This window comes from Mustela nigripes, chromosome 5 (genome assembly GCF_022355385.1).
Source record: "Mustela nigripes isolate SB6536 chromosome 5, MUSNIG.SB6536, whole genome shotgun sequence".
In the NCBI taxonomy this organism is placed as follows: domain Eukaryota; kingdom Metazoa; phylum Chordata; class Mammalia; order Carnivora; family Mustelidae; genus Mustela; species Mustela nigripes.
Window position 1 is genome coordinate 64,058,839 of NC_081561.1, and position 26,983 is coordinate 64,085,821.

The window sequence follows — 26,983 nt, forward strand, 5'->3', positions numbered from 1 at the left end:
AGAGGCTTAACCCACTGAGCCTCCCAGGCACCCTAGAAGAGACTTCTTGACTAGTCTATTTATTCCACAGCACTTAGAACATGGTGCTTAACATATAGTTCATGAGCGAGAAATATTTACTGCCTGGTAGTGACATCAGCATCCTCAGTAAGGCACCACATCACACAAATTGTGCAAGCATCCTGCCTGAGGGCCCTATTCTGGGTGGGGGTCAAAGTGAAGGGCTTGCTCCAGATCCCACTCAAGCAGCTTTCCCTTGGTGACCAACTTCAAACTACCAGGCATGCAAAATAAAATGTGAAATGTAAGGAAAATTGTTGTATCCAAAAGACTATCATTGTAAAAAATAATAATAAGTGTTGCTTCTTCACGATGATGATAATACTTTTCATATGAACTACTTGGTACAGAAAATCACTAAACCACGCTACCCAACATGTGGCAGTTACAAAGGCCAGGCATCTCCACTGGCGCTCTCCGTGGGTGATTGCGTGTTCCAAGTACCCCTCCACCCCCTGCTAACACCCCAACTCCAGCCATCAGTGAATCAGAAAGGGAGAGAATGTGTTTCTGGCATACGCTATTGTAAGGTACTGGAGACAAAATTACTAATTACCACCATTTGCGTAGAAGCCGAGCCTCCCTCCCGCCCCCACCGCACCCCAGCTTCCCTCCTTGACCATGTCCTGCCTCAGGCTGGGAGTTCTCTGTTTCCGTTTCATCTCTTTTCCATACCTCAGGATGGAGATGTGTCCAGGAACCCCAGCCAAAACCAGCAAATTTATCACCATGCTAATGACAGCAAGCCGCATGCTGAGTGAATTCTGCTTTCCCCCTCAACTCCTTCTTTTGCCAAAACCTGTGGAACTGCAAGATCCAGCCGATTACAGAGACTGTTATCTTCACATGAAGAATGGCTCTGGTAGAAAATGCAATTAGGTATCAGCTCTAAGGCTATTTTTAGATGCTTGTTTGGGAACATCTCAGAAACAAAGATCGCCACGTGGAGGCCAATGTTATCCGAGCCACCCAAATTGAACATCCATACGCACAATTTAAACCTACCTTTCTCAATAGGGGCATTATAAAGCATTATAAAGACCCACCCATCCCGTCAGGATGGCTCCTTGTTCTGGAAATAGATATTTCTGTTTGCGGAGTTTATAGAACCGCAGTCCTGGGGGCAAATCCCGCTGTTTACTTACCGGAGCAGCTCTTGCTGGGGACCGCCGGAAAATCTCTAACCCTGCTTCCCCGGGATTTGCAGAAGGGAGCCCAGTGGATCATTCTGCTGGGAGCAGGGGAAATCATGCCACACTAGACTGAGTACCTACAGGGGTGAGGCATGAGCATGGGAGCTACGTAGTTGGGGAGACCTACTGCTGGGGAGGCCCATGGTCAGGGGGACAAGCTGTCGGGAGTATGTCAGGGGGATAGTTTCTCAAGGAGGAACGCAGCCCAGTGTGTCCTCCAAAGGAGCAAGTCCCCATCCAGTGTCAGCAGGAAGGAGGTAGCCAGGCACAGACGAGGCTTGTGGTGGCAGGTGCCTATGCCAGATACCCAGGACCCAGACCAGGCACCACAGCGGCATTCGCTGTTCCTGCTGTGGGCATAAGAAAGCCCTTAATGACCTACTCTCCACCAAGGGCTGTGTCTAAATGGTGTGTCGCATTTGTCACAGCACTACCTCCTTTTATTGAAAAACACATGTGCTATGCTTCTTTACAATTCAGTTCAGTGGTGTTGGACATAGACTGGAATCTCAGCCCAGCACCACCCTGCACCCCCATCTTCTTCTCTCTACTGATGTAGACAATAAAGGTCATATTGCTGAGAGTGGGAACAAGATCCCATCTGTGGCTGTGGCTGGCCTGGGTTTCAGGTCATTTTCCTGTTGGCGTCAGGCTGGTCAAATTCTCACCCATGGGCCAGATTGCTACTTCCCACCTCTCCCCCCACCCCATCCAATACATTCCCTAAATTCTTACTCACCCTCACTTCGAATCAGGGTGCAATATTGCATATGCCCAATTCCTGGATTCCTCTCTTCACAGTCCTCTCCAGTGGGGACACATGAAAGGCAAGGCACAGACTCGCACTCTGGCAGGAGCTGAGGGACAGGTGACATTTAACCCAGAGAGGACGAGTCCAAGTGAAGAAATCATGGCATCCTCAGACCCTCACTCTCAATGAGAGAGGATCCTTCTTCTGTGCTGTTCCAGAGAACCAACCAGGTCCAAATCTGGAAGTTACAGGGAAGCAGGTGTCAATATCATATCAATAACTCCTTATATACAGTTTAATCAGTGGAACAGCCTGGACACATACAAGTAGCAGGGACTCCTGAATTGAGTGAGACCTTAAAGTGAATGACTTCTGCCATGCCTCCCAGTCACAGTATTGTAGAAACTTTCTGTGAGTGATGGGGTCTTCTGTGACTGCTTCATTGTCTACTGATCTTTTGAAAACTCAGGTCAGTCATCACCTTTGAGGTGTCCAATGTACCTCATGTGAAGAAATGAATACATTAGACCAGGGAGCAGCGAAATTCCCAGGCTTTCTCAGGGTCCCCAGGAGCCTGATCACATCTCCCAAATGGGACACGTGATGCAGACGGCACTGACATTTTAACAAGTCTTCTGAGCCCTTGGATATGAACAAACCCCGGTGGGGGAGGATGCTTCACTCCACCATCCAGCAGGAATTCATAGCCGTATCATAGAGATGGAGGAAGCCTGAAGGCCACTTCACCCCAAGTCCTCCCCAGGGCAGGAGTTCTTGCTCTCACACCCCACAAACTGTCCCCCAGCCTGTGCTCTAACATTGTCAGGAAGGCCCTCGCTGCTCTGCCAGGAAATGTAGTCCAGTTAGAGACAACTCAATCCATGTGGAGACAGTGTTTGTTGTGAACTGTTTCTTCCTCATATGGAGCCCCTACTTGGTCTTTATTCAACTTGACTTCTGCCCTCAGCAGTGGGACAAAAATCTCTTCTCTCATCCAGATGACAAGGTTTGGATTTTAAGATTTTATTTATTTGGGAGAGAGAGAAAAATCATGAGTATGGGGGGGAAGGCAGAGAGAGAAGGAAAAGAGCAGGGAGCCTCGTATGGGGCTCAATCCCAGGACCCTGAAACATGACCTGTGCCAAAGGCAGATGCTTAACTGACTGAGCCACCCAGACACCCCAACAACATTCAGATTTTTAAAGACAGCCATTATCTCTGAGACTCTTCTCCCTCCAAGTCTTTCCTTCTCCATCTGAACATCTCAAATTACCTCAAATATTTCTCATATAGCATGGTTTTAGACCCCTAACCATTTTCTATAAATATTTTCTATTTGACTAGTATTCCTTATGAAGAATAAACTCCCAGAACAAATGCCAACTGTGGTCTGACCATGACAGAGTACATATGCAGGGTCTACCACCATCACCTCCCTTCAACTGCACACTATACCTTTATTAATGCAACCTAGAATAATATATGTTTCATAGTAAATGATCAACTGCTGTGTTCATATTAAGGTTTTAGACCTTAGACCTCTAGACCTTAGATACTAGACCTTAGACCTTTAGACCTTAGACCTTAGACCTCTAAAACCACCATATTTATTCCTTGACACAGTTTCATACAGCCTAAAAGAAAAAAAGTAGATTTGAAAAAAAGTAGATTTAAAAATAGCCCTGTACATTATTACAAGATCCAATCCTGCCACCCCTCTCATTAATAATAGACAGAACTACTGAGGAGACTAGGACCCCAACAAATGTTGAGAGTGACAGCCTACGGTAACTGAACCCAAAGATGAATTGAACCCAAAAGTGAAATGTGTATTTGCATCGATGTGCCAAGAATCCAGCATGCCAGCCTGTTCTTCCAACACCATCCAGTGCATGGAGGGCTCTTCTTGGAAGCTATGCCCACTTTTATCTTCCTTACTCTACCTTGTTTGTTTGTTTGTTTGTTTGGGGTTTTTTGTTTGTTTGGATGGTTTTGGTTTGTTTTTGTTTTTGTTTTTGTTTTTTTGCTTACATGCTTTGGAGGCAAAGTCTTCCTCCAACCTGCAGGAAACTCACTAATGGTTTTCCTTTGTGTCTTTGACAGGTCGCCTGAAGGAAGAAATCACCCAGCGACATATGCAGCAGGTAGCTCTAGGTAGGTACAAAGTGAAGTCTGCGGGAAAAAGGTGAAGGTAAGACAAGCTGTGTGGTCTTGGAAACCTAGCTAAAAGATAATCCATCTAGAATGGATAAATAAGATGTGGTATATAAATAAACAGTGGAATACTATGCAGCCATCAAAAGAAATGAAGTCTTGTCATTTGCAATGTCGTGGATAGAACTGGAGGGTATTATTCTAAGCAAAATAAGTCAATCAGAGAAAGGCAATTATCATATGATCTCCCTGCTATGAGGAATTTGAGAGGCAGGGTGAGGGGTTTGGAAGGTAGGAAAGGAAAGAATGAAACAAGATAGGATCAGGAGGGAGACAAACCATAAGAGAGTCTTAATCTCACAAAACAGACTGAGGGTTGCTGGGAGGAGTGGAGTAGGGAGACGGTGGTGGGGTTATAGACATTGGGGAGGGTATGTGATATGGTGAGTGCTGTGAAGTGTGTAAGCCTGATGATTCACAGACCTGTACCCCTGGGGCAAATAAGACATGATATGTTAATAAAAATAATTAATTAAAAAAAGAAATGCATCTAGAACCCTCAAGAAGGTTAAGGAAAGCAAGGTTTGCTGTCAGTAAAGCTTCCTCTGGATGTCCCTCCTCTCTGGGACTAGTTACCCCCATCCTGTGTGCTTGCTCCCAGCCCTCCAGCCTGGCACTCCACCTTCCCAGCTGCTGCCTCATCCCCCTGACCTTTCCACCCCACACCCCAACTTAAGTTCACCCCTAGGTCCCAGCTCCTCAGGGCTCTACTCTGAGCTTTCCAGAGCTGCTACTAACTAATCCTAACAGCAACCATGGGTGATGAAGAAATCATGTTTTCTGAACCACCCCGGGCGCTGCTGTGTATGCACGGCCTCCTTTCTGCCTTGCGACTGTCCTTAGAAGTAAGTGCATTTTTTGGGATGCAGGTGACTCAATGACTTGCCCAGGGTCACATAGCTAGAAATCATCGAAACTAGAATGTGAACCCAGGTCTCTGAGTACACACCTGGTGCTCTCAGCCCCCATGCTATTCACTGCCAACAATGATGGGCTCACTTAATACATTAATAATGCAAACGCTAACCAAAACAGTGATATTCTAAGAGGAACTTGGCCCCTTTCAAGCAGTGGACCTCTGCAGAAAACTCCCCCCTTTTGATAGGGGACCCAAGGAAGTCACTTGGGGGGAGAGTTCAGCTCCCGGAAAGGCTGGTGGAGCAGGTATTTGGGCACGACCACCTTGTTTCCTCTCCAGCTGGCCTGGGACCAAGTGCTTAGAGTGCTCTGATTAAATAAGCAATTCATGTACTCCAAACAAAGGGTTCCCTTGAGATGGCCTGGCCCCTGGAACCTCCTGAAATTAGAGAATTCCAACACCCAGGACCTCTAGAGGGGAGATGGAGGAGAGCCCCAGAGTCAGAGAGATGACCTACTGAACTCCAGTAATTTGGATTATTAGGAAGGTGGGTTGTTTAGTTTCAGTAATAATAATGAACACATCACAGAGCCACTGGTTGCATCAGAAACAAGGAAGAAGGAAGCCTGAGGCACACTGACCAGAACTTGAGCTTCCCACCATTGACCCTGGCGCTGAGAGCTCAGGTCAACATGCCAGGCTGGCCCTCCCATGGCCAGAGATGCAAGCAGGGAGTCAGAGCTGAGATGCTCCTGACTGCTTCTCAGGAAGCAGCCAGGACTCCCCCAGGGCCCCAGCTCATAGGGCTGGGCTGGGGAAGGTCTTAAGGACCTCTGTTGGGAAGCTGTGCCAAGGTGATCCTTGGGCCTCACCAGTAAGTCACTGGGTAGGGCAGCATCTCTAAGGACTGCCTTTAGACCCTGTATCTGAGGGCTGCCGTGTGGCCTCTTCTCCAGTCTTCATGATGTTGTGTGACTAGAAACAATGACTGGAAAACACTGGTCAGTTCCTGGGGCCGTCAGAGCAAGAGATGTTCCATCCTCTCTGACCGCCTCCCCACCCCAATCCCAGACAGTCCTGGGCCTGTGGGAAACGGCTGCATGTCTTCTCCGCAATTCCTCTTGCTCCTCTGTCTGGGAGCCTTCTCTTGAATTACAGCAGGTGTCAGGTTCAACAGGGCCCAGCTTTGCCTGAAGTAATCAGCAGACTTCAAATGGAAAACACTCTGGATGGAAGTCTAATTAAGAGCATTTGAAATACCTATTTATTTTAAAAGCATACTATCCCAATTAGAAAAGAAGTGTTAACATCTCCCAGCTGCCATTTTGAGCTTAAATGTCATGTTTTTAGTCCACACTTCTCAGGAGCTTGTCTGACAGAGCTTTGGAACCACCGGCGCTCATAGGTTCCCTGGCGACCACATTTCAGAGTTCTTCTCATGGGGAGAAACCTCTCACTGCAACAGACTGTTTCCAGAGTCATTTCCTGCCTTCACCCTCGCCCCTCAGGCCCACACTGGGGCTGAGAGCTGGGAACCAGGGCTCCAGTGAGACACAAAGCAGCTCAGTGTACTTGATGTTCCGCATGTCCTGGTGTTCCATAGTTGGGGTTTCCAGTTGGAGGAACAGGGCAGGCATGACATCTGACCTTTCCCTCCCTGCCCTCTGTTCTCTTTCCTTTGTCTCCTTCTCTCTACTTCCCCTCCATTTTAAGTATTCCCTTTCGGTACTGTTTCTTTCTTTTGCCTCCATGCTCTGAGGTTTCCATGAAAGTGTAGGTCAGTTTGGTTGGTTGTTCTGGGGGGAAGAACAGAGGAGGTAATGAGCAAGGCTGAGCAAGAGAGGTTTCCTCATGTATTTTGTGTCAGAATAGATCTGTGTATGGATGAGGGGATGTATGCCCCAGAGAGACGTGTGTGAAGGCAATCTCATATCTCAATGGAGCACAGACTTCATGGTAGCATGAGAAACGCCACGTGTAAGAAGCTGTCGGCCAGTGATGTGCTGGAGCCAGCTCTGCACCCATCGGAGAAGCGACTGTCACCATTTCAGCTATTTGGGGAGCCATGATAAGACACGACTGTTGTTAAAAATTAAATTAGAGAGGGACTTCTAGGTGGCTTAGTTAAGCATCCAATTCTTCATTTCAGCTCGGGTCACGATCTCTGGGTCCTGGGATCGACCCTCCCCGCACTCAGCGGGGAGTCTGCTTAAGATTTTCTCTCTCTCTCTCTCTTCCTCTCCCCATCCCCGCATCCCCGTATCCTGCACCTGCACGCATGCTTTCTCTCTCTCTCAAATAAATTTTAAAAATCATTTAAAAAATTAAATTATAGAAACTTACAACTAAGTTAGTTCTATTAAAAAACAAAGGCAACAAATCTCAAAATGTATCACCTCCTAATTACAGATCTTCCTCGACTTACAGTGGGGTTGCATCCTGATAACCCCATCATCTGTTGAAAATATCATTAACTTGAAATGTGTTTAATATACCTCACCTACAAAACATCTAGCTTAGCCTAGCTGCTTTACACATGCTCACAAAACCTACATTAGCTTACAGTTGAGCAAAATCATCTGACCCAAAGCCCATTTTATAATAAAGTGTTGAGTAGCTCCTGTAATGGATTGAATTCTGTCCTGAAAGTGAAAAGCAGAATGGGTGTCTTGGTACAGGGTGGTTGCAAGCTTACCAGGTGTTTACAGGGCAGTCTGGGAGCTGGGGTCTCCCTGCCATGGCCTAGCATCACAAAAGCCTGCCCGTCATGCTTTCTCTCGCTAGCCTGGGGAAAAATCAAAACTCAAAATTCAAAGTAGTATTCCTCCTAAATGGCCATCGCTTTTGCACCATCCAAAAGCCAAAAAGTCCTAAATTGAACCATGGTAAGTTAGTGACCATCTGTTATTTATTACATTTTACTATTATTTCTGCCCTTGGGGTTATTTGCTGCCACTGTGTCTATATCATGGAAATACTGTCTTAGGGGGCACTACTGTGCACCTCTTCCTAATTTTGCATGCAGTAACGTCACTCCGGCAGCTTGAAACCAGCCTCGTGGGACTAGTTACACCACAGAAATTGACAAATTTTATTATAAATTGGGGCACTTTTTTCCCCACCATGGCATCCTGATAAGCACCCATTTGAAGACAGTTTTGTGCACATGTATGTTCTTGGGAAGACTTCTTCTCCTCTTCCTGGTTCACTATCTAGATGACAGTTCTCCATTTACTGCCTACCCTGGGGAAACCTGGCCCTTTAGAAAATGAGTAGACAGAGAAACCAGGGAAGACAGATGTGGGCCAGGAGAAGCACTGGCCCCAAAGGGCCCCTCAATGTAACAGCCAGAGTCTTGGGACCTCTAAGAGAAATACCAATGATCAGTTCTATGAACATCAACAAACACATGTTCCCCTGGTCTTAGAGGAGAGCCTACTCCCACACATCATTTCAGGAAACAAGAAAACAGTGCTCTTTTTAACCAGGCCTCATTTGGAACTGGTATTGATTGAACTAGATTCAGCAGGTTGGGTTGAGCAGGCTTTGCTTCATTTAGTTGTGTGTTGTTCTCCCATTTCATTGTACTGGCCGCCCTGAACAGTTTAATGTTGTCGGTAACGCAGACGAGGCTGGTCAGCTAATGTTCCTTGAGAACCTGGTGTGTGCTCGGCGTGGATCTAAGCTCTCTATGTGTAGCTTCTTCTTTAATGTTCCTCAAACCCCCATGAGGGAGACTTTACTGTTACCCACACTTTACAGTTAAATCCCAAAGGGGTTATGTGAACCTGCCTAACTTTGCTCAGCTCAGGGATGCAAATGGACACTCATGTCCAGAGCCTGTGCGGTAACCCCCGTACCGTGTTGCCCTCAGCCCTGTGAAGGGCATCGTAGCATTCACAGAGGGACGGAGATACAAGGTCCACTCTCAGAGGGTTTCTACTCTAGCCAGCTTAAGGGGAAATACACATAAAAAGGTAACTCTTTATCCAATTTTGTATTTAATTACACATATTATGCTATTCACTGTGCTCATCCCACTGTAGCCCCAAACCAATTCAGCCTCGGCCTCTGCCATGAAGCCTTGCCTGGCCCCTTTTCCCCAAGCCTGCTTTGTCCTCTAATCTCACACACCTCCAAAAGGCATCAGCCTTTTTTTGTAATGTATATTTTCCATAGCTGTATTCTCCATGCTGAAACATGAGCTCCTGGAAAGCTGGGTGGTTCGAATTAATCTTTGTACCCCTCGCAGCCAGTGCAGGTGATAAATAGGGCGAATCAGTGCTTCTCCAGATGACTGCCAGACTCACATATCTTGCAAAAGTATAATGAGGCATTTGAACATAAAATAAAATAAGCCCATTTAAAAGAAGTAGAAGGAGTAAGTGCTTTTGGACCCCACAGCTGAGCTGATCACAATACAGGAGCAATAAATTTGACTCCCTCTTATCTAGTCACTAAGCAAAACGAGAAGCACCCAGTATTACATAGTTTTTATTTTCTGACAACAGGAAGCGTACCAATTAATTTATCTGCAGAAATGAAATTTCTTCCTGGAACGAAACACAAACCAGAATTTATTGGGCAGATTCTTATTAAAAGGCACTGAGTGACACAGTGAACAATGTCTTCAGCCGCAGTCTTAAAAAGATACCGAAATGTTGTTCTACCAGATGATTCTTATATCGACCCTCAATAAAAGCAAGAGGCCTGACATTAAAGCATAACTCATCGAAAACATTTATGTGAGCGGCTGAAGTCCTCTGCTGCAGGTGTTCTGGTTTCTGATGGTTGCACAGAGCAGGAATAAAACCAGGAAAAGCCAGCCCCAGGAAGGTGGGCCATGGCCTCTCTCTTAAGTGTCTCTTTTGAGCAATATTTGGTCAGCAACAAGCTCTTGCTTTGCTCACAGTCCAAACTCTACCAAATGCCAGTGATTCAGATCTATGACACATGGTACTAGCAGTATATGAAATGTGTCAGGTGAGAGAGCCAGGCCATGAGAGCTCTGGGAACTTCCCAGAGGGAGTGACCCCCAGCAGTTGTCACCAAGGCCACAGGTCTAGGCCAAACCATGAAGAACGGGCAGGATTCAGAACTTCAGAGCGGAGTGGGGAGGTAGTTGTCGTGTGTGTGTGTGTGTGTGTGTGTGTGTGTGTGTGTAGTGTGTGTGTGCAGGTCTGGCGTGTGTGGTATGTGTGTATATGGTGTGCCGTTGGTATGTGAGGGTGTGTGTGCGGTTATGTGGGGGCTGTATGTTTTGTGTGGGGTATGTGTTTTTGTGTGTCAGGGGTAGAGTGAGAGGACTTTCTTGAGAAGTTATTTGAAATAGTGGAGGCAAAAATCTAAAATGGGGAGTTGGGCCAGTTGACTGAGAGCCTTGAATCTGATCATTTTAGCAAGGAATGTTTGGTCAAAGAGGCCTTTTAAGAAAAAAAAAAAGCCCCCAAGCAGCCATTCCAATCCTTCAGCATTTCTGACTCACTGATGAGTAAATAATCTGTACCACACCACCCCCAGCCCCTTGCCTACTTGCCCTACGATAGCTGTTCCTCTGGGCACACATGCTTCTGGCCCAAGCTCAGGGAGGGTCTCCAGGATGTCTGGCTATCTTAGTAAATCTGTTGGCAACCTCACCCCCTGGGATATAATGATGTCCCGGGGAGTGGCACACTGACCATTTGTCCTGAGCACTGGCCCAGTCCTTTGTGAGTAGGTGGTCAATCCATTCTTTTGTTCTGTGGTTGATGGAAGTGGGAGATCACTGCCCTTGAGAAGCTCACAGATGTGCCCCACACAAGCTGTCCATGTTGGGTAACACCACACCTTTCTCTGCATTTATCCCTTGACCCAGCTTCTGTGAAAACATAACCTACTGGAACATTCCATTACCTCTATGTGTAGGCATGTTTTTTTATATACTGTTACAGAAGATAAAAATAATAGTGACTCATAAATAAAAATTCATGAACATGGCATTGGCAGGTTCCAAATGGCATCCTGAGTTTGCCCCCACCCCAAATACTAGCCTCTTGAACACTAGTCTTCCTCTCCCCTCCCCCATCCCTCTCAGCACCCTAGAAGCAGAGATCCTTTGAACAAAAGAAGCCCCCAAGAACAGTCTGTTGTGGCTGCAGTGCCACATGGACCCTTGGATTGCTCCTTGGGTGGTGTATGCTCCCTGACCCTGAAAATGGGGCAGTGACAGCTCCTCGTCCCCAGCAGGGGACTTGAGGAGGGTTGGGAGAGCCACTGAGGCCAGAGGCAGCCTATTCTACCATGTTGTTCCAGCTTAGTCTGCCGAGGGGTTCTCTTCTCCCAAACAGAATTCCCACAGTGGCCTCTTGAGCCATCTCCACCACTCTCTAGAGGAGGGCCCTGCCATCCCTCTGCCCCTCTGAACTGTCGTTAAAGACTGAATCTGGCACTTTTTTGGAATTCTGTTCCTGGGGATAACAAACGTGAGAGTCATCCATTTCTATATCAGACTTCACTGAGCACCTCCGATGGTCCAGACAGCGTGTGAAAGCAGGAAGTCCAGGCTGTGGGGAGGACCCACTGATTGGCATGGAACTAGAGGGGCCTCCCTGCATTCTCTAGCTCAGTGGTTTTCAGAATGAGTTCTCTGGGACCTATGTGTTTTTGGGGAGCATGAGGCAAAGGGGAGAGAGGCAAATGGCAAGACCCCAGGATTTTTGTCCACCGTGATTCAACCAAAGCAACTGCTATTTCTCTTTTTGCCATGAAGCCTTTGTTTGAAGAAAAAAAAAAAAGGCTCTGCAGCGTTTAACACATCTTGCTTCAAACCTGTGGCTCCAAGATATTTCCAGAGGCAAATACCCAGTTCCCCTCCCAAGAACTCTCTGAGTGTCCTCTGGATTCACACAGAATTCTGCTTGTACCTCTCTGATAGGACTTATCACATTGTGTGATAACTAATCAGCCTTTTTTTTTTCATTTCCCCCACTGGACAGAGGATCTTTATTTCCCCAACACTGGGCACAGTGGTAGGCCCACAGTAGGTCTTCCATGAAGGTTTGCTCTGCACCAAGGTTCCAACATCCATAATATGAGGTGGTCGGACCAACTGACATCCTGTGCCCAGCACATCCTGAAACTGGGCTGGCGTTTGCTGGTTGCCTATTGAATGAATAAACAAATCTAACACTCCTCAGCCCTCAGATGCCATGATTTTACTTCTTTGTGAATGCACACTTCCTTAAGACATGCAGGAAAGGTAGCCTTGGTGAAAAGATACATGAAGGCTTGGATTATAGGTGTCTTCTTCCTCTCAGAAAGGAATGATCAAAATGTGAACCCCTGGAGTAAGGCAGAATGTAAAGGAAGCAGCTGTCCCAGAGGTTGAGATGACATCACAGTTGGTTCCAGAAGGATTCAGTTGGCTCTGTAAGAGAACAGTGATAAATTCTGTCCACCTGAGTCAATCCTAATACACAGTAGCTTGTGAATACAGGACGAGCTTCTGTGACATGAGGCCAAATTTGGCCAGATTCCCAGGCTCAAGTTGGAGCCTGCAGAGTTCCCACCCCAATTCCTTGCCGAGTTCCCAATTTCCAAGGCTCCAGTCCCTTTGAGTAGTTCCAGACTTCCCCACCAGCCATTCTGGAGAACAGAAGGAGGCTCTGGGCATCAGCCCTAGTGCCGGCCTTGAACTACAGCTGTGGTATAGTTAAAAAGAACACTCACCTTGGAATCAGGAGGGACCTGATTGTATCATACCTCTACCCTTTGCTAGTCATGTGACCTTGGTCCATCAACCTTCCTGACTTTCCATTTCCTTGTCTATAAGAGAAGAATATCTGTTCCCCAGGGCTGGTCTGAGTACCAGGTGAAATGCGTGTGTGACAGAGTTGAGGACAGAGTAGATGCTCAGCAAATCTACATGGAACCTATCTCTGAGTGCCAGGAACCAGACAACCAGATGCCAGGCAGCAGACACAGTCCCCAGCTACAGAACAGACCACAGCTCTGGGCCAACAGCACCAGTTGGCATAACTGGTGAAGGTCGCCACATTTCTGCATTCACCACATCCCTCCACCCACATATGCTCACAGGCCCCATTAATCACTCTACCCTGAAAAAATACAGTCACTGTCTCTCCCATTGAGCACTGATTAAGGATGGTCCTCTCACCAGTTGCCAGGGCAGTTTTATTCATCATGTAAATGTGCGGGAACCATGTATGATACTTTGAATTAATGAGGCATTTGACCAATGTCCTAGTTAGTTGGGGCTGCTTTAACGAAGTACTGTAGGCCAGTTGCACGATGAACAACAGGAATTTATTTTTTTACAATTCCAGAGGCTTGAAGCTGGAAATTAGTGTGACAGCATGGTCGTTCTAGTAAAGGCCCTCCTCTGGGTCGCACCCTGCCAGCTTCTCATTGTGTCCTCACATGGCAGAACAGGGGTGAGCTAGCTCTCTGAACTCTTTTTATAAAGGCACTAATCCCCTTCATGAGGGCTCCACCCCCATGACCTGATTACCTTCCAAAGACCTCATCTCTGAATACCATCACATTGGGGATGTGATTTCAACATATAAATTTTGGGGTTACACAAACAAACATACAGACAATCATATCCAAATATATAATATATTACAAATATGTGCAACATATATAACAGATAATAAACATATAACCAGTCAAATATATAGAAGACAAAATTCTAACCTCTTGATGTCATCTGGTAGGCTAAAATGTATCATGGCTGGCCCCTCTAACTGACATAAGACAGCTAGATATGGTGATAAAAATCACCATTTGTTCTTGACAAGTACCAGCCCAAGAAAAGTCTTGGGGTTCCCTAGGAACAATTCTGTTGCATAGTAATGGAGCTAGGTAAGATTCATTTCCCCAAAAGCTCACTCATTTCCCCAAAGAAGTTGATCATGAGTTTGAGTTTGGGGAAGACCTACCAACAGGAAACCAGCATCATTCTTATAGCAAACAGCCAAACAAACCAACAAACAAGACAGAAGATAACCCAAAGGTCCCCTGAGTAGGCAGGTAGATAAATGATCTAGGACTATGATATATGCATATAATTCATATTCATATAATAGAACATCATAGAGAATTAAAGATGAATAAACTAGAACTACATGTAGCAATATGAATAAATCTCAGAAACACAATGATGATTGCAAGAAAGAAAATTGCTGAAGGATATTGTGGAATGATGCCATTTTATGTAAATTCTAAAATTGCTGATATTGTGTATCAGGGGGAGGGGAGTGGGAGCTTTGTGTTATGGTGCAAGATAATGTAAGTACAGAAAAATGCATAAAACATATGTACAGATGTACAATCCAACAAATACTTACAAATAGAACCCCTCTGTCACCTCCCCTTAGGTCAAAAAATAGCTAAGTAATGAAGTAATTTTAAGGGATGTTCGAGATACAGGGTAAGAGAGTGCCAGCAGGAAGGGGAGGTCTGCAGTACAATCAGGATAGTGTTATCTTTGGGGGTCAGGGATAGTGGATGGGAAGGAGGGCTACGGAGGCCTCTCCCAGCTCTGCACCGTTCTTGTTCAACACATATGCACACACATGGAGGCACCTATGGTGTACTATAGGGATTTTTCAAAACATGGAGGCGGTATGTGGGTGTTATTTATATCATTCTCTAAATTTTTTTATGTTTGAAATGGTTTATAATAATTTCCAGAACTCGATGAAGGATTAGATTCCAAGGATTCAGAGATCAAACAATTACTGTTTAGTGGAATCCCCATAATAGCGGTGGTTATAAAACCCAAATCCCTATTCAGTTCTGATTAACCTTCATTTCCTCACTACCGTTTGTGTCAGGAGCATTTCACTTAAAGATGGGAACAGAAAATTTGCCACTTCTTATTCCCTTCTCTAGGTACCTTGTGTCCTCTAGGAGGGACTTCATAGCTAAAGAAGGTGTGCCTGACCCACTGAGCAATGCGGGGGAAGTGCTTGTAAGACCACCTTCTGTTGTTCTTCTACCATCTCTTTAAGTCCTCACAGTCGTGACAGTTTGGCCTCTGCCCTGGTTGGAAACTGGACAGCTCAGTAACTCAATTGCTCTTTCATTGCTAATTACAAACAAAGCAAACAAGTACCAAAAAATATTGGTCATTTTATATTTTAACTACAGTCTCAACAATTCAAATTTCACGTAACGCTAAGACTTCTCTCCTTTTCCCCAGCTAAGGCTAACTCCGAATTCAGGAGGAGGTATTCCTGGAAGGATAGGGTATCCTGGGAGGAAAGGGATACAGTCAGCTCCTTCTCTTTCTAAGACACTTCCTTCCTCAGTCTGATGAGCTCAATTTCCCCTGACTCCAAAGAAGGAGTTGGAGAGAAGTAGGAAGGGCAGTTGGTAAAGTTGTTACTTGACTGGTACTCTGTAACATGGCTTTGTGCTCTCTGGGCCAGGCAGATGTTCCAAGCTGACTCCTCCTCACTTTGAGTACCTTCTTGTGTCCCTGGAGGTCCCTCAGCAGCAGGTCCCTTGACCTGATGGAATGTACCTGATTGGACATTTGCTTACCCACTTTGAGCCTTATGGGTCAGGTTCTAAACACAAAACAGATTACTCAAATCAATAATCAAATTATGTGAGGCACCTGGGTGGCTCAGTCAGTGAGGTGTCCTGATTTCAGATCAGGTCATAGTCTCAGAGATAGGAGATGGAGCCTATCTCCAGCTCTGTGCTGAAGTGGTGCCAGCTTAAGATTTTCTCCCTCTGTCCCTTCCCCCTGCTTGCACTCTTTCTTTCTCAAAAAAAGAAAAAAAATTCAAATTAGATGTTGTAAAGAGAGTTGAATAAAAACCTATTAACAAAGGTCTTAGCAGAGTACAGGGAAATACAGAGGTCATAACCAGCAGGACAGGAAACATTGCTGCCCCTAGACCTGAGGGGGCAAGAAGAGTGAGCAGTTACCTGAACCCAAAGACAGAAAGGGCTGTGCAGAAAGGCTCAGGCCATCTGATAGGAGCTGTGACCTTCAGTCAAGCAGTGCATCCAACTCATGGCCCCTCAACCTCTCTCCCCTCCCCCACTTCCAGTCACTTGCCCATGCTCACCATTGGCTGAGCCCAGCCAGAAGTGAGGGGTAAAGGAGCCCATTGTTCCACCAGCCAGCCTCCCAGGGCAAGTAGCAGAAGAGTAGAAGAAGATGGAGGGGGAACTTAGGGGAGAAAAATAGATAGGTACAGGACTCAGCCCACAAGCATTCTGTGGTCCACTGCCAAGTTTCTTTCTACCCAGGTCCCATTGCCCTTCTGACTTGTCCCACTAAAAAGGATCTGAGATTTTTGCACTGAAAAAAAAAAAAAAAAACTGATAGGAGTTTTAAGTGTGTGCTAGAGGGTGTAAGTGGTGTGCAGAGTCAGCTTATATTGGCTTGTGAGAGTTGACCGTGTACATCTCTTCTCAGCCCCGAATTCAGGAACATCATGTTGGTAGCTTGAAATCAGCTATAATGGGAGTATTTACACCTCACATTGTTTCCACAGGAGCACAGCTGCAGCTCTGGTCTTGCTCCCAGCACGTCAGCCTATGCCCTGCTAGAGAGTTTTTGAATGGGAATCAGATTTCTGTCCACTGTGCATGTATACACACACACACACACACACACACACACACACACAGCACACCCCACACACATGCACAGATTCCTGAGGATTCTAACCAATCTTTCTGAGCATCTTCAAACCCCCTCAAGACCTTTGAGGGAGGGAGAAGGACCTCCACACACACTGCCCCCCATGAAGAAGGTAAGGCAGACTTAAAGCAATCTGCCAACTTTCTTTAGAGAAATTCTTTCCAAAAATTTCTTTTGGCCCTTGTCTCGATGTGGGGTATTTTGGTTGTCTTGCAAGCTCTTGCCATCGTACTTTGAAAATGTGCCAGCTTGACTGTGTGGTCCATCTTAGAACTCACTTCTGACTCTAGTGTGTAATAAACTTTTTGGAAAAGAACAGATGATTTACAAATTGGCTAGTAGCAGATAAGTTTCCTCAAAGTGGCAGGAGATGGTTTTATTAAGGATCCTCAACTCAATTCCTAAAAGTCCTAAAACGTCTCTTTTAAGCCAATCAACCGAGTTGAACTAAATCCTGCAAACCATCATCATTAGGGGTTTTTAGAGGAGGAAGGCCCATGCTTACTGTTAGAGGCATGAGAAAATCTGCCCTCCCACAAGACCGTATGTGTCCCGAGAATGCTCCAGACTGGCTTGTTCCAGTGTGACAAAGATGTGACTGAGTTTTAGGGATGCCAACTTCTTGCTAACTTCTGTTGGAAAAGCCACTCAGACTGAGGACACCACTGGTCAGGGAGGCTGCAGTGACAGACAGTAGACTCACCAAGGGACTTGGGTTTTGAGAGAAATCCTATGTTCCGAAATATGAGCTTGCTTCTGAGGAGTGGGGAGCTTTGATGGGCCAGTAAGCAGGTGGGAGCAGCATCCGGACCCTCCAAAGGAGAGACACCATGCCAGGCTCTGAGTGGTCGCAGCCAGAGAACACTGACTGCAAACCACAGATGGATCTGGGGCTCCAACAGAAAGGACGGTGGAGAGAGAGGAGATCCTCTTTGAACAGAGGTGAACATGGAAAGGACCCGGTGCCAAGCTTAAGCAAGTAATGGCAATAGAAATGTCTTTCCTGTGTCTGCAGTATGCTCCCGGGATGTACCTGCAAGTCCACCCCGTCTCTGCTGCACACTGACTCTCTGAGCAGTTCACCTCCCCCGACAGGGAACACAGAAGGAGAGAAGAAACCAAGGCAGGAGAGGGGCCGCCGTCCCAGAGCCAGCAGATCTTGGGCAGAGAAGCCCAGAGTAGAACAGGGGAGGTTACTCGAGCAGCGGGAGACAGCAGCCTTCTCAGGGAGTGTGTATGTCTGCATTTTGTTCTAAAAAGCCTTACCCAACAGTTCCAGTTGTCCAAAAGCATGGCTGCTCTCTGGATTTGCTGAGTGACTGTGGGCCTGTGTCTGTAGGGGTGAGTGTGCCCAAGAAATTATCGGTCCTCAGGGTATTCATCACACCCTTAAGCCTGAGAGTGCCACAGGCAGCTAAGGTGTTACAAAATCAACACCAAGATGGATGGTGGCTCTGAGCACCTGTCAGTGCGTGATCACCCCAGCTGACAATAAATTTGAGCCATTAACAGGAAATGGTCCGATTGGAAAGCCAGAATCTTTGCCTCTGAGCCGCTGACCATTGTAGTAATTGAGCTAGTGACACCATCAATCTCTGTAAGAATAGACACGTTGACCTCTCAAACAGGTGAGGCTGAGTGATCTATGGCTCTATGAGATGGTTTAGCCCCAAAAGGCCCAGAGTGGGTGTTCAGCAAATGAATCATTATTGGACAGCTGAGGAGATGAGCTAGAACACCTCCCTGGCCCTGAGGTCTTATTGGTCATGGTAGAGCCACAGAACTCATGGCTTCCTTCCATGCAGGGCACTGGACCAGCAACTGCATGTTGGACCCTGTAGCTTTTGCTCCACAGAAGCCTCCAGAAGCCCTCGGGGGCCTTTTTGGCTCTGGTGCCCAGTTGGAAATTTCATTATTGCCTTCCTTAGGATCCCTAGCACCAAGTCTAGGAGATGCGCAGACTGGCTTTGAGTATTCCAGCAACTAAACTTAGGAAAGGCGCCGATTCCAACAAGGACAACTCACACCCAGCAGGTGAGCAGCAAATACCAAGTGAGATCAGGCTGCAGGCCATGGTTTTGGTTAGTAAAGGCCAGTCTTCACAGGTCAGCACTCGAGGAGAGGCTGAGGCTTTCTTTCAGCCCCAGCCCCCAGATATGAAGGGCATTCATGGAAAAAGGGCATTGCCTTCAAATACCAAGGACAAGTCAATACTGATGTCAATGATCTCCCCCATGGCTTCCTTCATTATCAGAATCACTTCCAGAGGAGAAAGTGCCAGCTTTGAAGTGAGACAGAGCTGTGTCCTGACTCCAGTTCTACTGACTAGCAGTGTGATCCTGGGTGGATTATTACCCCATCAGAGCTCGGTTTCCCCATCTGTAGTGGGGGGTCGTGAAGATTATATAAGATAAGATGCAGGAAGTATCTGACCCACAGAGGAGCCTGGTCGGGGATCTCACAGCTCACATTTTGTCTACCCTTTACAAGAGTCAAGTGCAAGCAGCTCCAGCCCTGCAAAGAGTGTGTCGTCTTCCTGGAAACGCTTGGGCCCCTCTTCCCCAATGGGGCTCCCAAAAGTCTGGAAAGCAGATGGGGGCAAATGGACACACTAGCCCCATATACTGTGCCATCTAAACCACTGCAGATTCTTTGTTCCTTGTAACGCTTGCATGGAACTGTTGCATTGAACCTGGTCTCAAAACCTGGAGCAGTGTTCTTAACCAGAGCTGAGCATCTGCGTCTCTGAGGAAGCTACTGGAAAATTCTAGTTCAGTAGGTGTAGTGCAGGGCCCCACTCTCTCTGTACTTTTACCAGCCTCTCATGTGCACATCCAATAGAGAGCCACTAAACCAAAAAAAATGAAATTCTGCACATTTCAGACACTGAAGAACTGTAGGAGAGTTTGGGGTGCATGAGGAAGGTGTGGGGAAGCAGGAAGATCTTTTCAGTGTCTAATGATCTTTTCAGTGTCCCAAGATCCCATCAGGTAGGAGGGGGCCCACCATAGGCCGGCCTGCCCAGCAGAGGCCTCACTTGTCCTGGTGCTGCTGGTTCCCGAACACCTGACACATCAGACACAGGGCCAGCCTGGGACGGGGGGGTGCCCTGTTTGAAGTTTCATACACTGTTCAACCACTCAGGGCTCCCTCCTTGTGTGACATTCAGGTCTGCGCCTGCTGGAATGAAACCCTTCTTTCTTTCTTTTGTATTGCTTTGGAGCCGGCTGCCTGAGCAGAGTCACTGTGTCACCTCATAGGCCACTCAGGACTACGACCCCCTGTGTTCCTGTCCCAGCCAGAATCCTGTGGTTGAAAGGATGGCCCCCGGTGCCTCCTGTCAGGTGACTGGAGGCTCTGTCCCTGGCCCCGGTCCCAGTGGGCACGGAGACCTACAAAGCCCGAATGCCCTTCAGTTACTCCCTCTTCCTCTGTTCTTGCTCAGCCGCTTTTTGTTCCCTTTCCTTTCAGTTCCCAGCCCCTCTTTCTCTTCAGACAAGACTGATAAGCCCAACCTCAGGAAGCATCAGAAGCAGCCAGGGGCTGTCTCCTGCTGGGGTTACAATGCATTTCACTAAGTAGACATCACCTTTGGCAATAACCCATTGGTTGCCATGACAACATGGACAGCTTGTGTCTTGGGGATATGTTGTGCCCTCATTCTGGCTGCCCGAGGTCCCTTGTCCCAGCTCTCTTTCCCACATTTTTTCAATAGGCTTACAGCATCCTGGCACCAACTCACAAGGACCATTCTTTAGTTTGGGGCAGCTTTTCTTGATCAGCAAAAAACTGCTTGGCTTAGCTATCAAAGGAATAGATGGAGCCATTTCTGTCCTCAAAATGCTCTAGCCTCTGACTCTCTCAAAGCTAAGATCCTTATCAGGGCCTACAGGTCCTATGTGATCTGACCTCAGCTTCCACCCCTCTGCCCTACCAACTTTCCCAGACACCCCGGCCTTTTCACAGTTCCTCAGAAGCACCAAGCAGATGTATCTCAGGCCCTTTGCACCCCCTGCTATACTCTCTGTCCTGATTTCTGCATGCTTGTTCCTTCCTTTCATTCAGGTCTTTGCCCCCTCCTCAGAGATGCCTCCCCGACCACTCTACCTAACATCGCAGCCCTCCACCCTTTATCCAGCTTTCTCTCCTCGTGGTGCCCTTCAGCCCCTGGCATTATGTCAGCTCAGTTTTTCGTTGGTTCAATGTCCACATTCCCCAGCAGACTGCCCCTTGTGGAGGCAGCCCATTTGTTACATGAGTGAATGAATGACCAGCCTTGCATTCGAAGCTGCCTTTTCTATTTGGTAGCTTTAGGGCAGGTGCAAGCAAACCACCTGGTCCCCCAAGCCTTGGTCTCCCTGTCTGGAAAACAGCGGTGATCATATCTGCTAGCTAGAATTACAGGAATAAATGAGGCAGTACAGAGGATAGAATCCAGAACATGCCCCACACACGGGAGCTGACATCATCTCTTATTCTGGGGGCACCTGCATTCGGAACAATGCTCTACCTGCCCTAGGCTCCTGGACACCCACACATCTCCAAGACACCTGCCACTGTGATCTGCCAGGGGAGCCTGCCAGGTGCCCGATGAAAAGACAGTGAGCAATGGGGCAGGGTGAGAGCCCTCTCCTGCATATGAGCTCCACACTCCTCCTGGGGCAACCACAGCCCTTAGGTGGGAGACCAGGTCATCTCGGGCTCCCTGCATGAGGTCCTTAGAGACAGCCTCCTCCAGGCTGGGTGAGACGTCTCTGTGCTGATCCAGCGGCCCTGCCATGCCCCACTCCCTCCCGTGACCTCTCCTACAGAGTACATCTGTGGGCTGCCCGGCCAGCCACTGTGGAGCAGGGTCTTCGCTGAGTTTCTCAGGGGTTCCCTGGGCACGGAGCCAAAAAGTGTTAAAAGGAAGAAGGAGATCCACAGCTTTTCTTTTTCAACAGGCCGGAAGATAGATTTGCTCATTTCTGAAACTGTTAGGAGACAGCGAAACATTCTGTCCATTTCAAGTCCTACCATTATCAGTTTGATGTTAAGATACTATCTTTGGTTTATCGCAGCTACCATTTTTCCGAGAGAGCAAGGGCTGGTGCACGCATATAGCACTGAGTGTCCCCTGCACATGGGGCCTGAACAGAGAGCAGGGGAGATACGATGCACAGCAGGACCGGTCCCCGCCCTCCAGGGGCTTCCAGTGCCTATGCCTGGGGGAGCATGGGCAATGTAGACAGGCAGCCAAATCATCAGGGCCAAAAATCACACTAGCCCAGGTGACATGTCATTCTGAGTTGGCAAGTCGAGTGGTATCTGCATCTCCCATGTTTAGATGGAGTAAGGAAGACACTTATCCAATCAGTTTTCCAAGAGACAGTTGTCACTTGGCTTATGGAAGAGAGAGTATCAGTGCCCAGAAGATAAAGGACAGACTCCTGATCTGCTTTGCATGTTTATCAATGAGTTAGATAATGGCACAAAAGGCAACAGAATGGACAGAATAAAGGCATGGCAGAATAAGGACCTCTCAGAAGGCTTAACCCCCAATAGATCGAAAGTGTGGCATTTAGAGTCAAAGGACAATCGCACTGAAATAGGATGTGTTTTGACAACCACTCATAAAAATATGAAAGTGTTGAAACGAACCACAAGCTTAATAGAGGCCAGTGACAAACCGACAGGCCATGACAATGACAAAACTGCAGAAAAACAAAAATGGCATGGGGTGGGGGGGGATGCCTGGTCTACACAATGAGCTCTTTGGAAACAGAAAAATCTGAGTCCAAATCCTAGCTCTGCACATTAGCTGTGTGACTTTGGGTTATTCATCGCCCTCTCTGAAACTCAGAATCTAACTGAAGTGAGATGATAAGACCCTCCCTCCTGGGTTACTTTGAGAATCAGTAACGTGAGTTGGCACCTAGCCCAGTACCCAGTAGAACTTGGCAGACAACAGGCATTCAATAATAGTCATTGTTCATTATTTACCTGCTAGAGAAATAGAGAACGCACATTTTTTAAAAGTTGGAGTAAAAGCTCTCTGGAATATTATGTCCAGATTTAGTCCTTAATGCTTAAGGTCAGTCAGAAAGCAACCATGTCACTGAGCCCTTGATGAGGGAGTTGGGTAGAATTAGCCTGAGAATAAAGCTCCAAAAACATGGTTGGTAAATTATATTTTTGTCATCATTGTGAAAATCTCTAAAGAGCCATCAGAGGAAGGAAGACAAGCTATGCCGCTCTTAAGACCCAAAGTCGAGGTGGAAAGAAGTGATTGGGGTGGATCTCAGCTCAAAGGAAAAGGAAACAGAGCTACCCATCATGAAATGCGCTATGGTGCCAAAAAGTGAGCTCCCCACCCTTAGAAGTATTTGGGCAGAAAATAGATGACCATCTGTCAGAAAAGCTAACAGAAGAAATTTCTGGATCCAAGGCCCTTGCAACCAAACACAGCTGGCTTTGGATCCGGTTTCCTGAAGTTAGCCGGATGGCCTTGGGGCAAGTTAACGTCTTTGAGCCTCAGTGTCCTTCTCTGCCAGATGAGAATGATAATGCTTCAAATGAGTACTAGAAGGATGAAGTCCGATCATGTCCAGAAAGCACCTGGCCCAAAGTAGATTCTCGCCTACTTGGAGTAAAAAAGCAGACCTGTGTGACTTCCAAGACACCCTCTCTGAGGCTAGGAAAAGCAGAGCAGCCACGGAGACTGCTAGGAGGATAAATAGAGACTGCCCAGCACGCTAGGGAGGGGCCAGGCCCCCAACAAGCAACCAACCACAGTGGGCAGCTTTGTAACCAGCAGCAGGGGTTCCCAGCATGCCTGGGAACACGGCCCTCATCAGGACCTTGCCATGGTCTCACAGACCCATGGCAGGGGTCTGAGCCTGTTCTCAGCTCTGGCTGCATATTACCCTTGCTCAGTGTCATCAAGCTTGGCAACCTCCTCTTGGGAGGGAAGTCACAAACTGGAGACATGATTGGAGGCCAGAGACCCTCAGCACCTCAACTGGTACAGGGACAGATGTGACAGATGTGACAGATGTGAGACGGGTTAGTGATGTCTTCCCATTTGTGAGGGGCTCGGGAGCAGAGGATGGGAAAATGCTATTTTGCATCTTCCCTGAGGATTCAAGAGGAAATAAGTGAACTCCACAGTAAAAGGATTAATAGCAATGTAAGGACGGGTTCTCTTCCAGCGACAGATGTTGGACTGGGGGAGGGACGGTGGAAATCATCATGGAAGCCTCTCCTGGGAGGCTTTCAACCAAGCAGAGATTGCCATCCAGAGGAGGGGGCTGAACTCTCACCCAGAGGCCCCAGAAGGTCCTCACAGAGTCCCCTTTCATCTTGGGGCTCACATTTCCCTGTCCTTCGCCCTGAATCTCACACATCTTTTGCCATTCTGCCTTGTTGGAGTAACCCATCGCCATCTCCCTTCCACAGGCCTCTCAGAAAACACAGCCTTGCCTTCAATGCCAGACTCGCTGGAAGAGAAGCTTCGATCCCAACTGGAGGAAGAAAAGAGAAGGTACCCTTTTTTTCACCTCACACACCCTGACCCCAGCCTGCAAGGGCCCTCGGGGATGACCTGGAGCGGCCCAGGCCAAGCGGGGTGGCCACTCCCCAGCCTGGGTCTGGAGCTGCTCTGGGAAGCAGGTCCAGTGGTTGGGTCCTCAAGTAGGTGGAGGGCATGCTGCCTTTGAGCAGACAGATATGGAATGCAGGGACCATAAGCAGCATGAGGCTGGAATCTCCAGAGCAGAAGGCCTAGCCAGGCCCTCGAGCCCATAGGGAGGTTTGCTTGTTGGCATCCTACCCACCGCCAGCCCAAGGTCCTGGGCTGCCCCTCAGGAGCAACTAGGCTTAGCTACTGCTGCCATCTAGTGGAGCCCAGAAGTATGACCATGGAGGGCTCCCTCCGGCCTGCATGTCTGCCCCCACTTCCCTCCGGAGTCTCCTCACCTGCAGGGCATCCGGAGAACCTCACACCCTCTTGCAGCCAGTCAGGTTCCCAAGATGACGTCAGTAACAAAGCGGCGAGAAACCTCCAGCATCGGCAGACACGTGGCCGTAACTGATCCTCAGGATGGCCCCAGAATCTCATTAAACGCCACAGTCCAGCTTCGGCCTTCATTCCCTGATTGATGCATTTGACCAATGTTTGCTATGCCCTTCAGGCCACAGAGAGGCTCTGGGGAGAGTCAAAAAGTCACCTTCCGGGCCCTCGGGTTGCTGAGGGTGTCAATGCTACATGAGCCACTGCTGGGCTAGGGAGCTGTGCTCCCTGAGCAAACCCAGGCATTCTGGCCTCCCCACATCCTCCTTCCAGAAAGCCTTGGGCTGGCCTCTCAGATGTGCCACTGTTGCTCTCCTTCCTCACTGTTTGTTTTTCCCCATTTCTTTCTGACCCACTTTTCTTGTATCTTTACCCCACCCTGTGTCTTCTCCTTGGTCCGCATTCCCAACCTCAGCGTCCTCAGGAGCAACACTGTGTCCGCAGTTCCCGTTGGACAACTTCTGCTTCACGGCCACATGCCCCAAATCTATACGCACAGTAATAAATGTAGAGTGACTTCTGTCCTCAGTACAAAGTGAACCAATGGAATAGAGAGGTGGCTGAGACTGTGGTTTCTAGACCCGGATGGTGGGGGCTCACATCCTGGCCCCTCTGTTTATTAGCCTCCCCGCCACAGAGCAAGTTATGTATGGGGGGGCAACTTATGGGACCTCCATGCCTCAGGCCCCAGATCTGTAAAGTGGAGCATCTTCTTCACAGGACAGTGCAGAGGACTGAATCCATTGTTATGCCAAGTGCCTAGAACAATGCCTACCCCCTAGTAAGTGCTCAGTAATGGTAGCCATCCTTCTGGAAGAAGGGGGTATTCATCTCATACACAGAGCCCATGGGGTCTGCTTCTCTGTGAGGGTCTCAAGCCCAGGTCCCCAGCCCCTGGCCTCCGTGGACTGCCCTGGGGTCCCTATCCCTGGTTCCAGCATGACACTGACAGACTTCTAAGACACAAACCCCACAGTAACACTCCATTCCCGGCCTTTCCTTGCTACCAGTGACTTTCAAGGCTCTTCCCTGATTCCACTGTAGGTATAAAATAATGTTCATGCGCCTGAAGGCCCTGAAGGTGGAGATTGAACACTTGCAGCTGCTCATGGACAAAGCCAAGGTGAAGCTGCAGAAAGAGTTTGAAGCATGGTGGACAGAGGAAGCCACCAACCTGCAGGTATTAGTGAAGGTCCCCTTCCCTGCCCCAGAGCCCGCCCTCCTCCTAGGGCCCAGGGAATATTAGGGAGGCTGGGGAGAGGCTGAAGAGTGGGGGCTTCGACCCACAGGCCACGTGCTCTCAGCCTTGGTTCGCGAGGCAAGTGCTTATCTTTGTAACAATGCCACAGCCAGGGGCTCCCTGTTTCCGTGCTCTGGGGCCTGACACGTAGAAAGGTGGGGGACGGAAGGGGTGCCCAGACCGGCAGATTTGCCACTGTTGCTTTGTGTAATACCTCATTGACAATATCAACTGTTTTTTATTAGAGTCATATGTGTGTTTGTATCCATAATGTACATATATGTAAATATATATTTCTCTAATTTATATATAAGCTATAGAAATTTTGAAAAATAGAGGAAAACACAAAGTAAAAATCATCACCACTTAAGGATAACCAATATTATCTTATTGGATTAGATTATTTTATCTTTTTTCTGATGCATACATTTCCATTTATTTTTATAAATATAGAATCATATTGGTCTTCAAGTATCATAAATGGCTTTTGCTTGTGGATCTCACTGCATTGCATGACTGCTCTTCTGTGATACTTTTCTGTATCATTCTAGTGACCATCATTGTTCCCTCCTATGAATTTATTTTAATCTGCTTAATCTTCTACTGTTTAATGTTTAGGTTGTTTCTAGTTTTACACTGGAGACATATTTATAGATAAATGTTCACACATTTACTAGACAGATTCCTGGAAGTTCTCTACAATACTATGAAAGTAAAATGGCTAAATAAATGTAAAATAAGAAGCTAATACAAAACCCCAATTCCAATTGTCCTGTAATTCATCAGCTGTGGTATAATGGAAGTGACAAGATTCATACTATCCAATCACCAGTGTGGCTGGTGGAATGCTCAGAGATGAACAGCTGATCCCTTTATCCTAAAGACAAGGAAGCAGAGAGCCCAAGAAGTTATTTAGCCAATGACACACAGCCAAGCAGTAACCAGTAT

At 47.5% G+C, this 26,983-nt stretch overlaps 1 protein-coding gene across 1 annotated transcript in view; it reads left to right on the forward strand.

Moving 5' to 3' along the window:
* LOC132018083 (kinesin-like protein KIF6) overlaps positions 1-26,983 on the forward strand; it is a 101,806-nt gene that overhangs the window by 55,393 nt on the left and 19,430 nt on the right. The window contains exons 3-5 of the mRNA XM_059400542.1: positions 4,108-4,158; positions 24,183-24,267; positions 25,840-25,975. Coding sequence (XP_059256525.1) covers positions 4,108-4,158; positions 24,183-24,267; positions 25,840-25,975 — 272 coding nt within the window. The remainder of the gene's footprint in view (positions 1-4,107; positions 4,159-24,182; positions 24,268-25,839; positions 25,976-26,983) is intronic.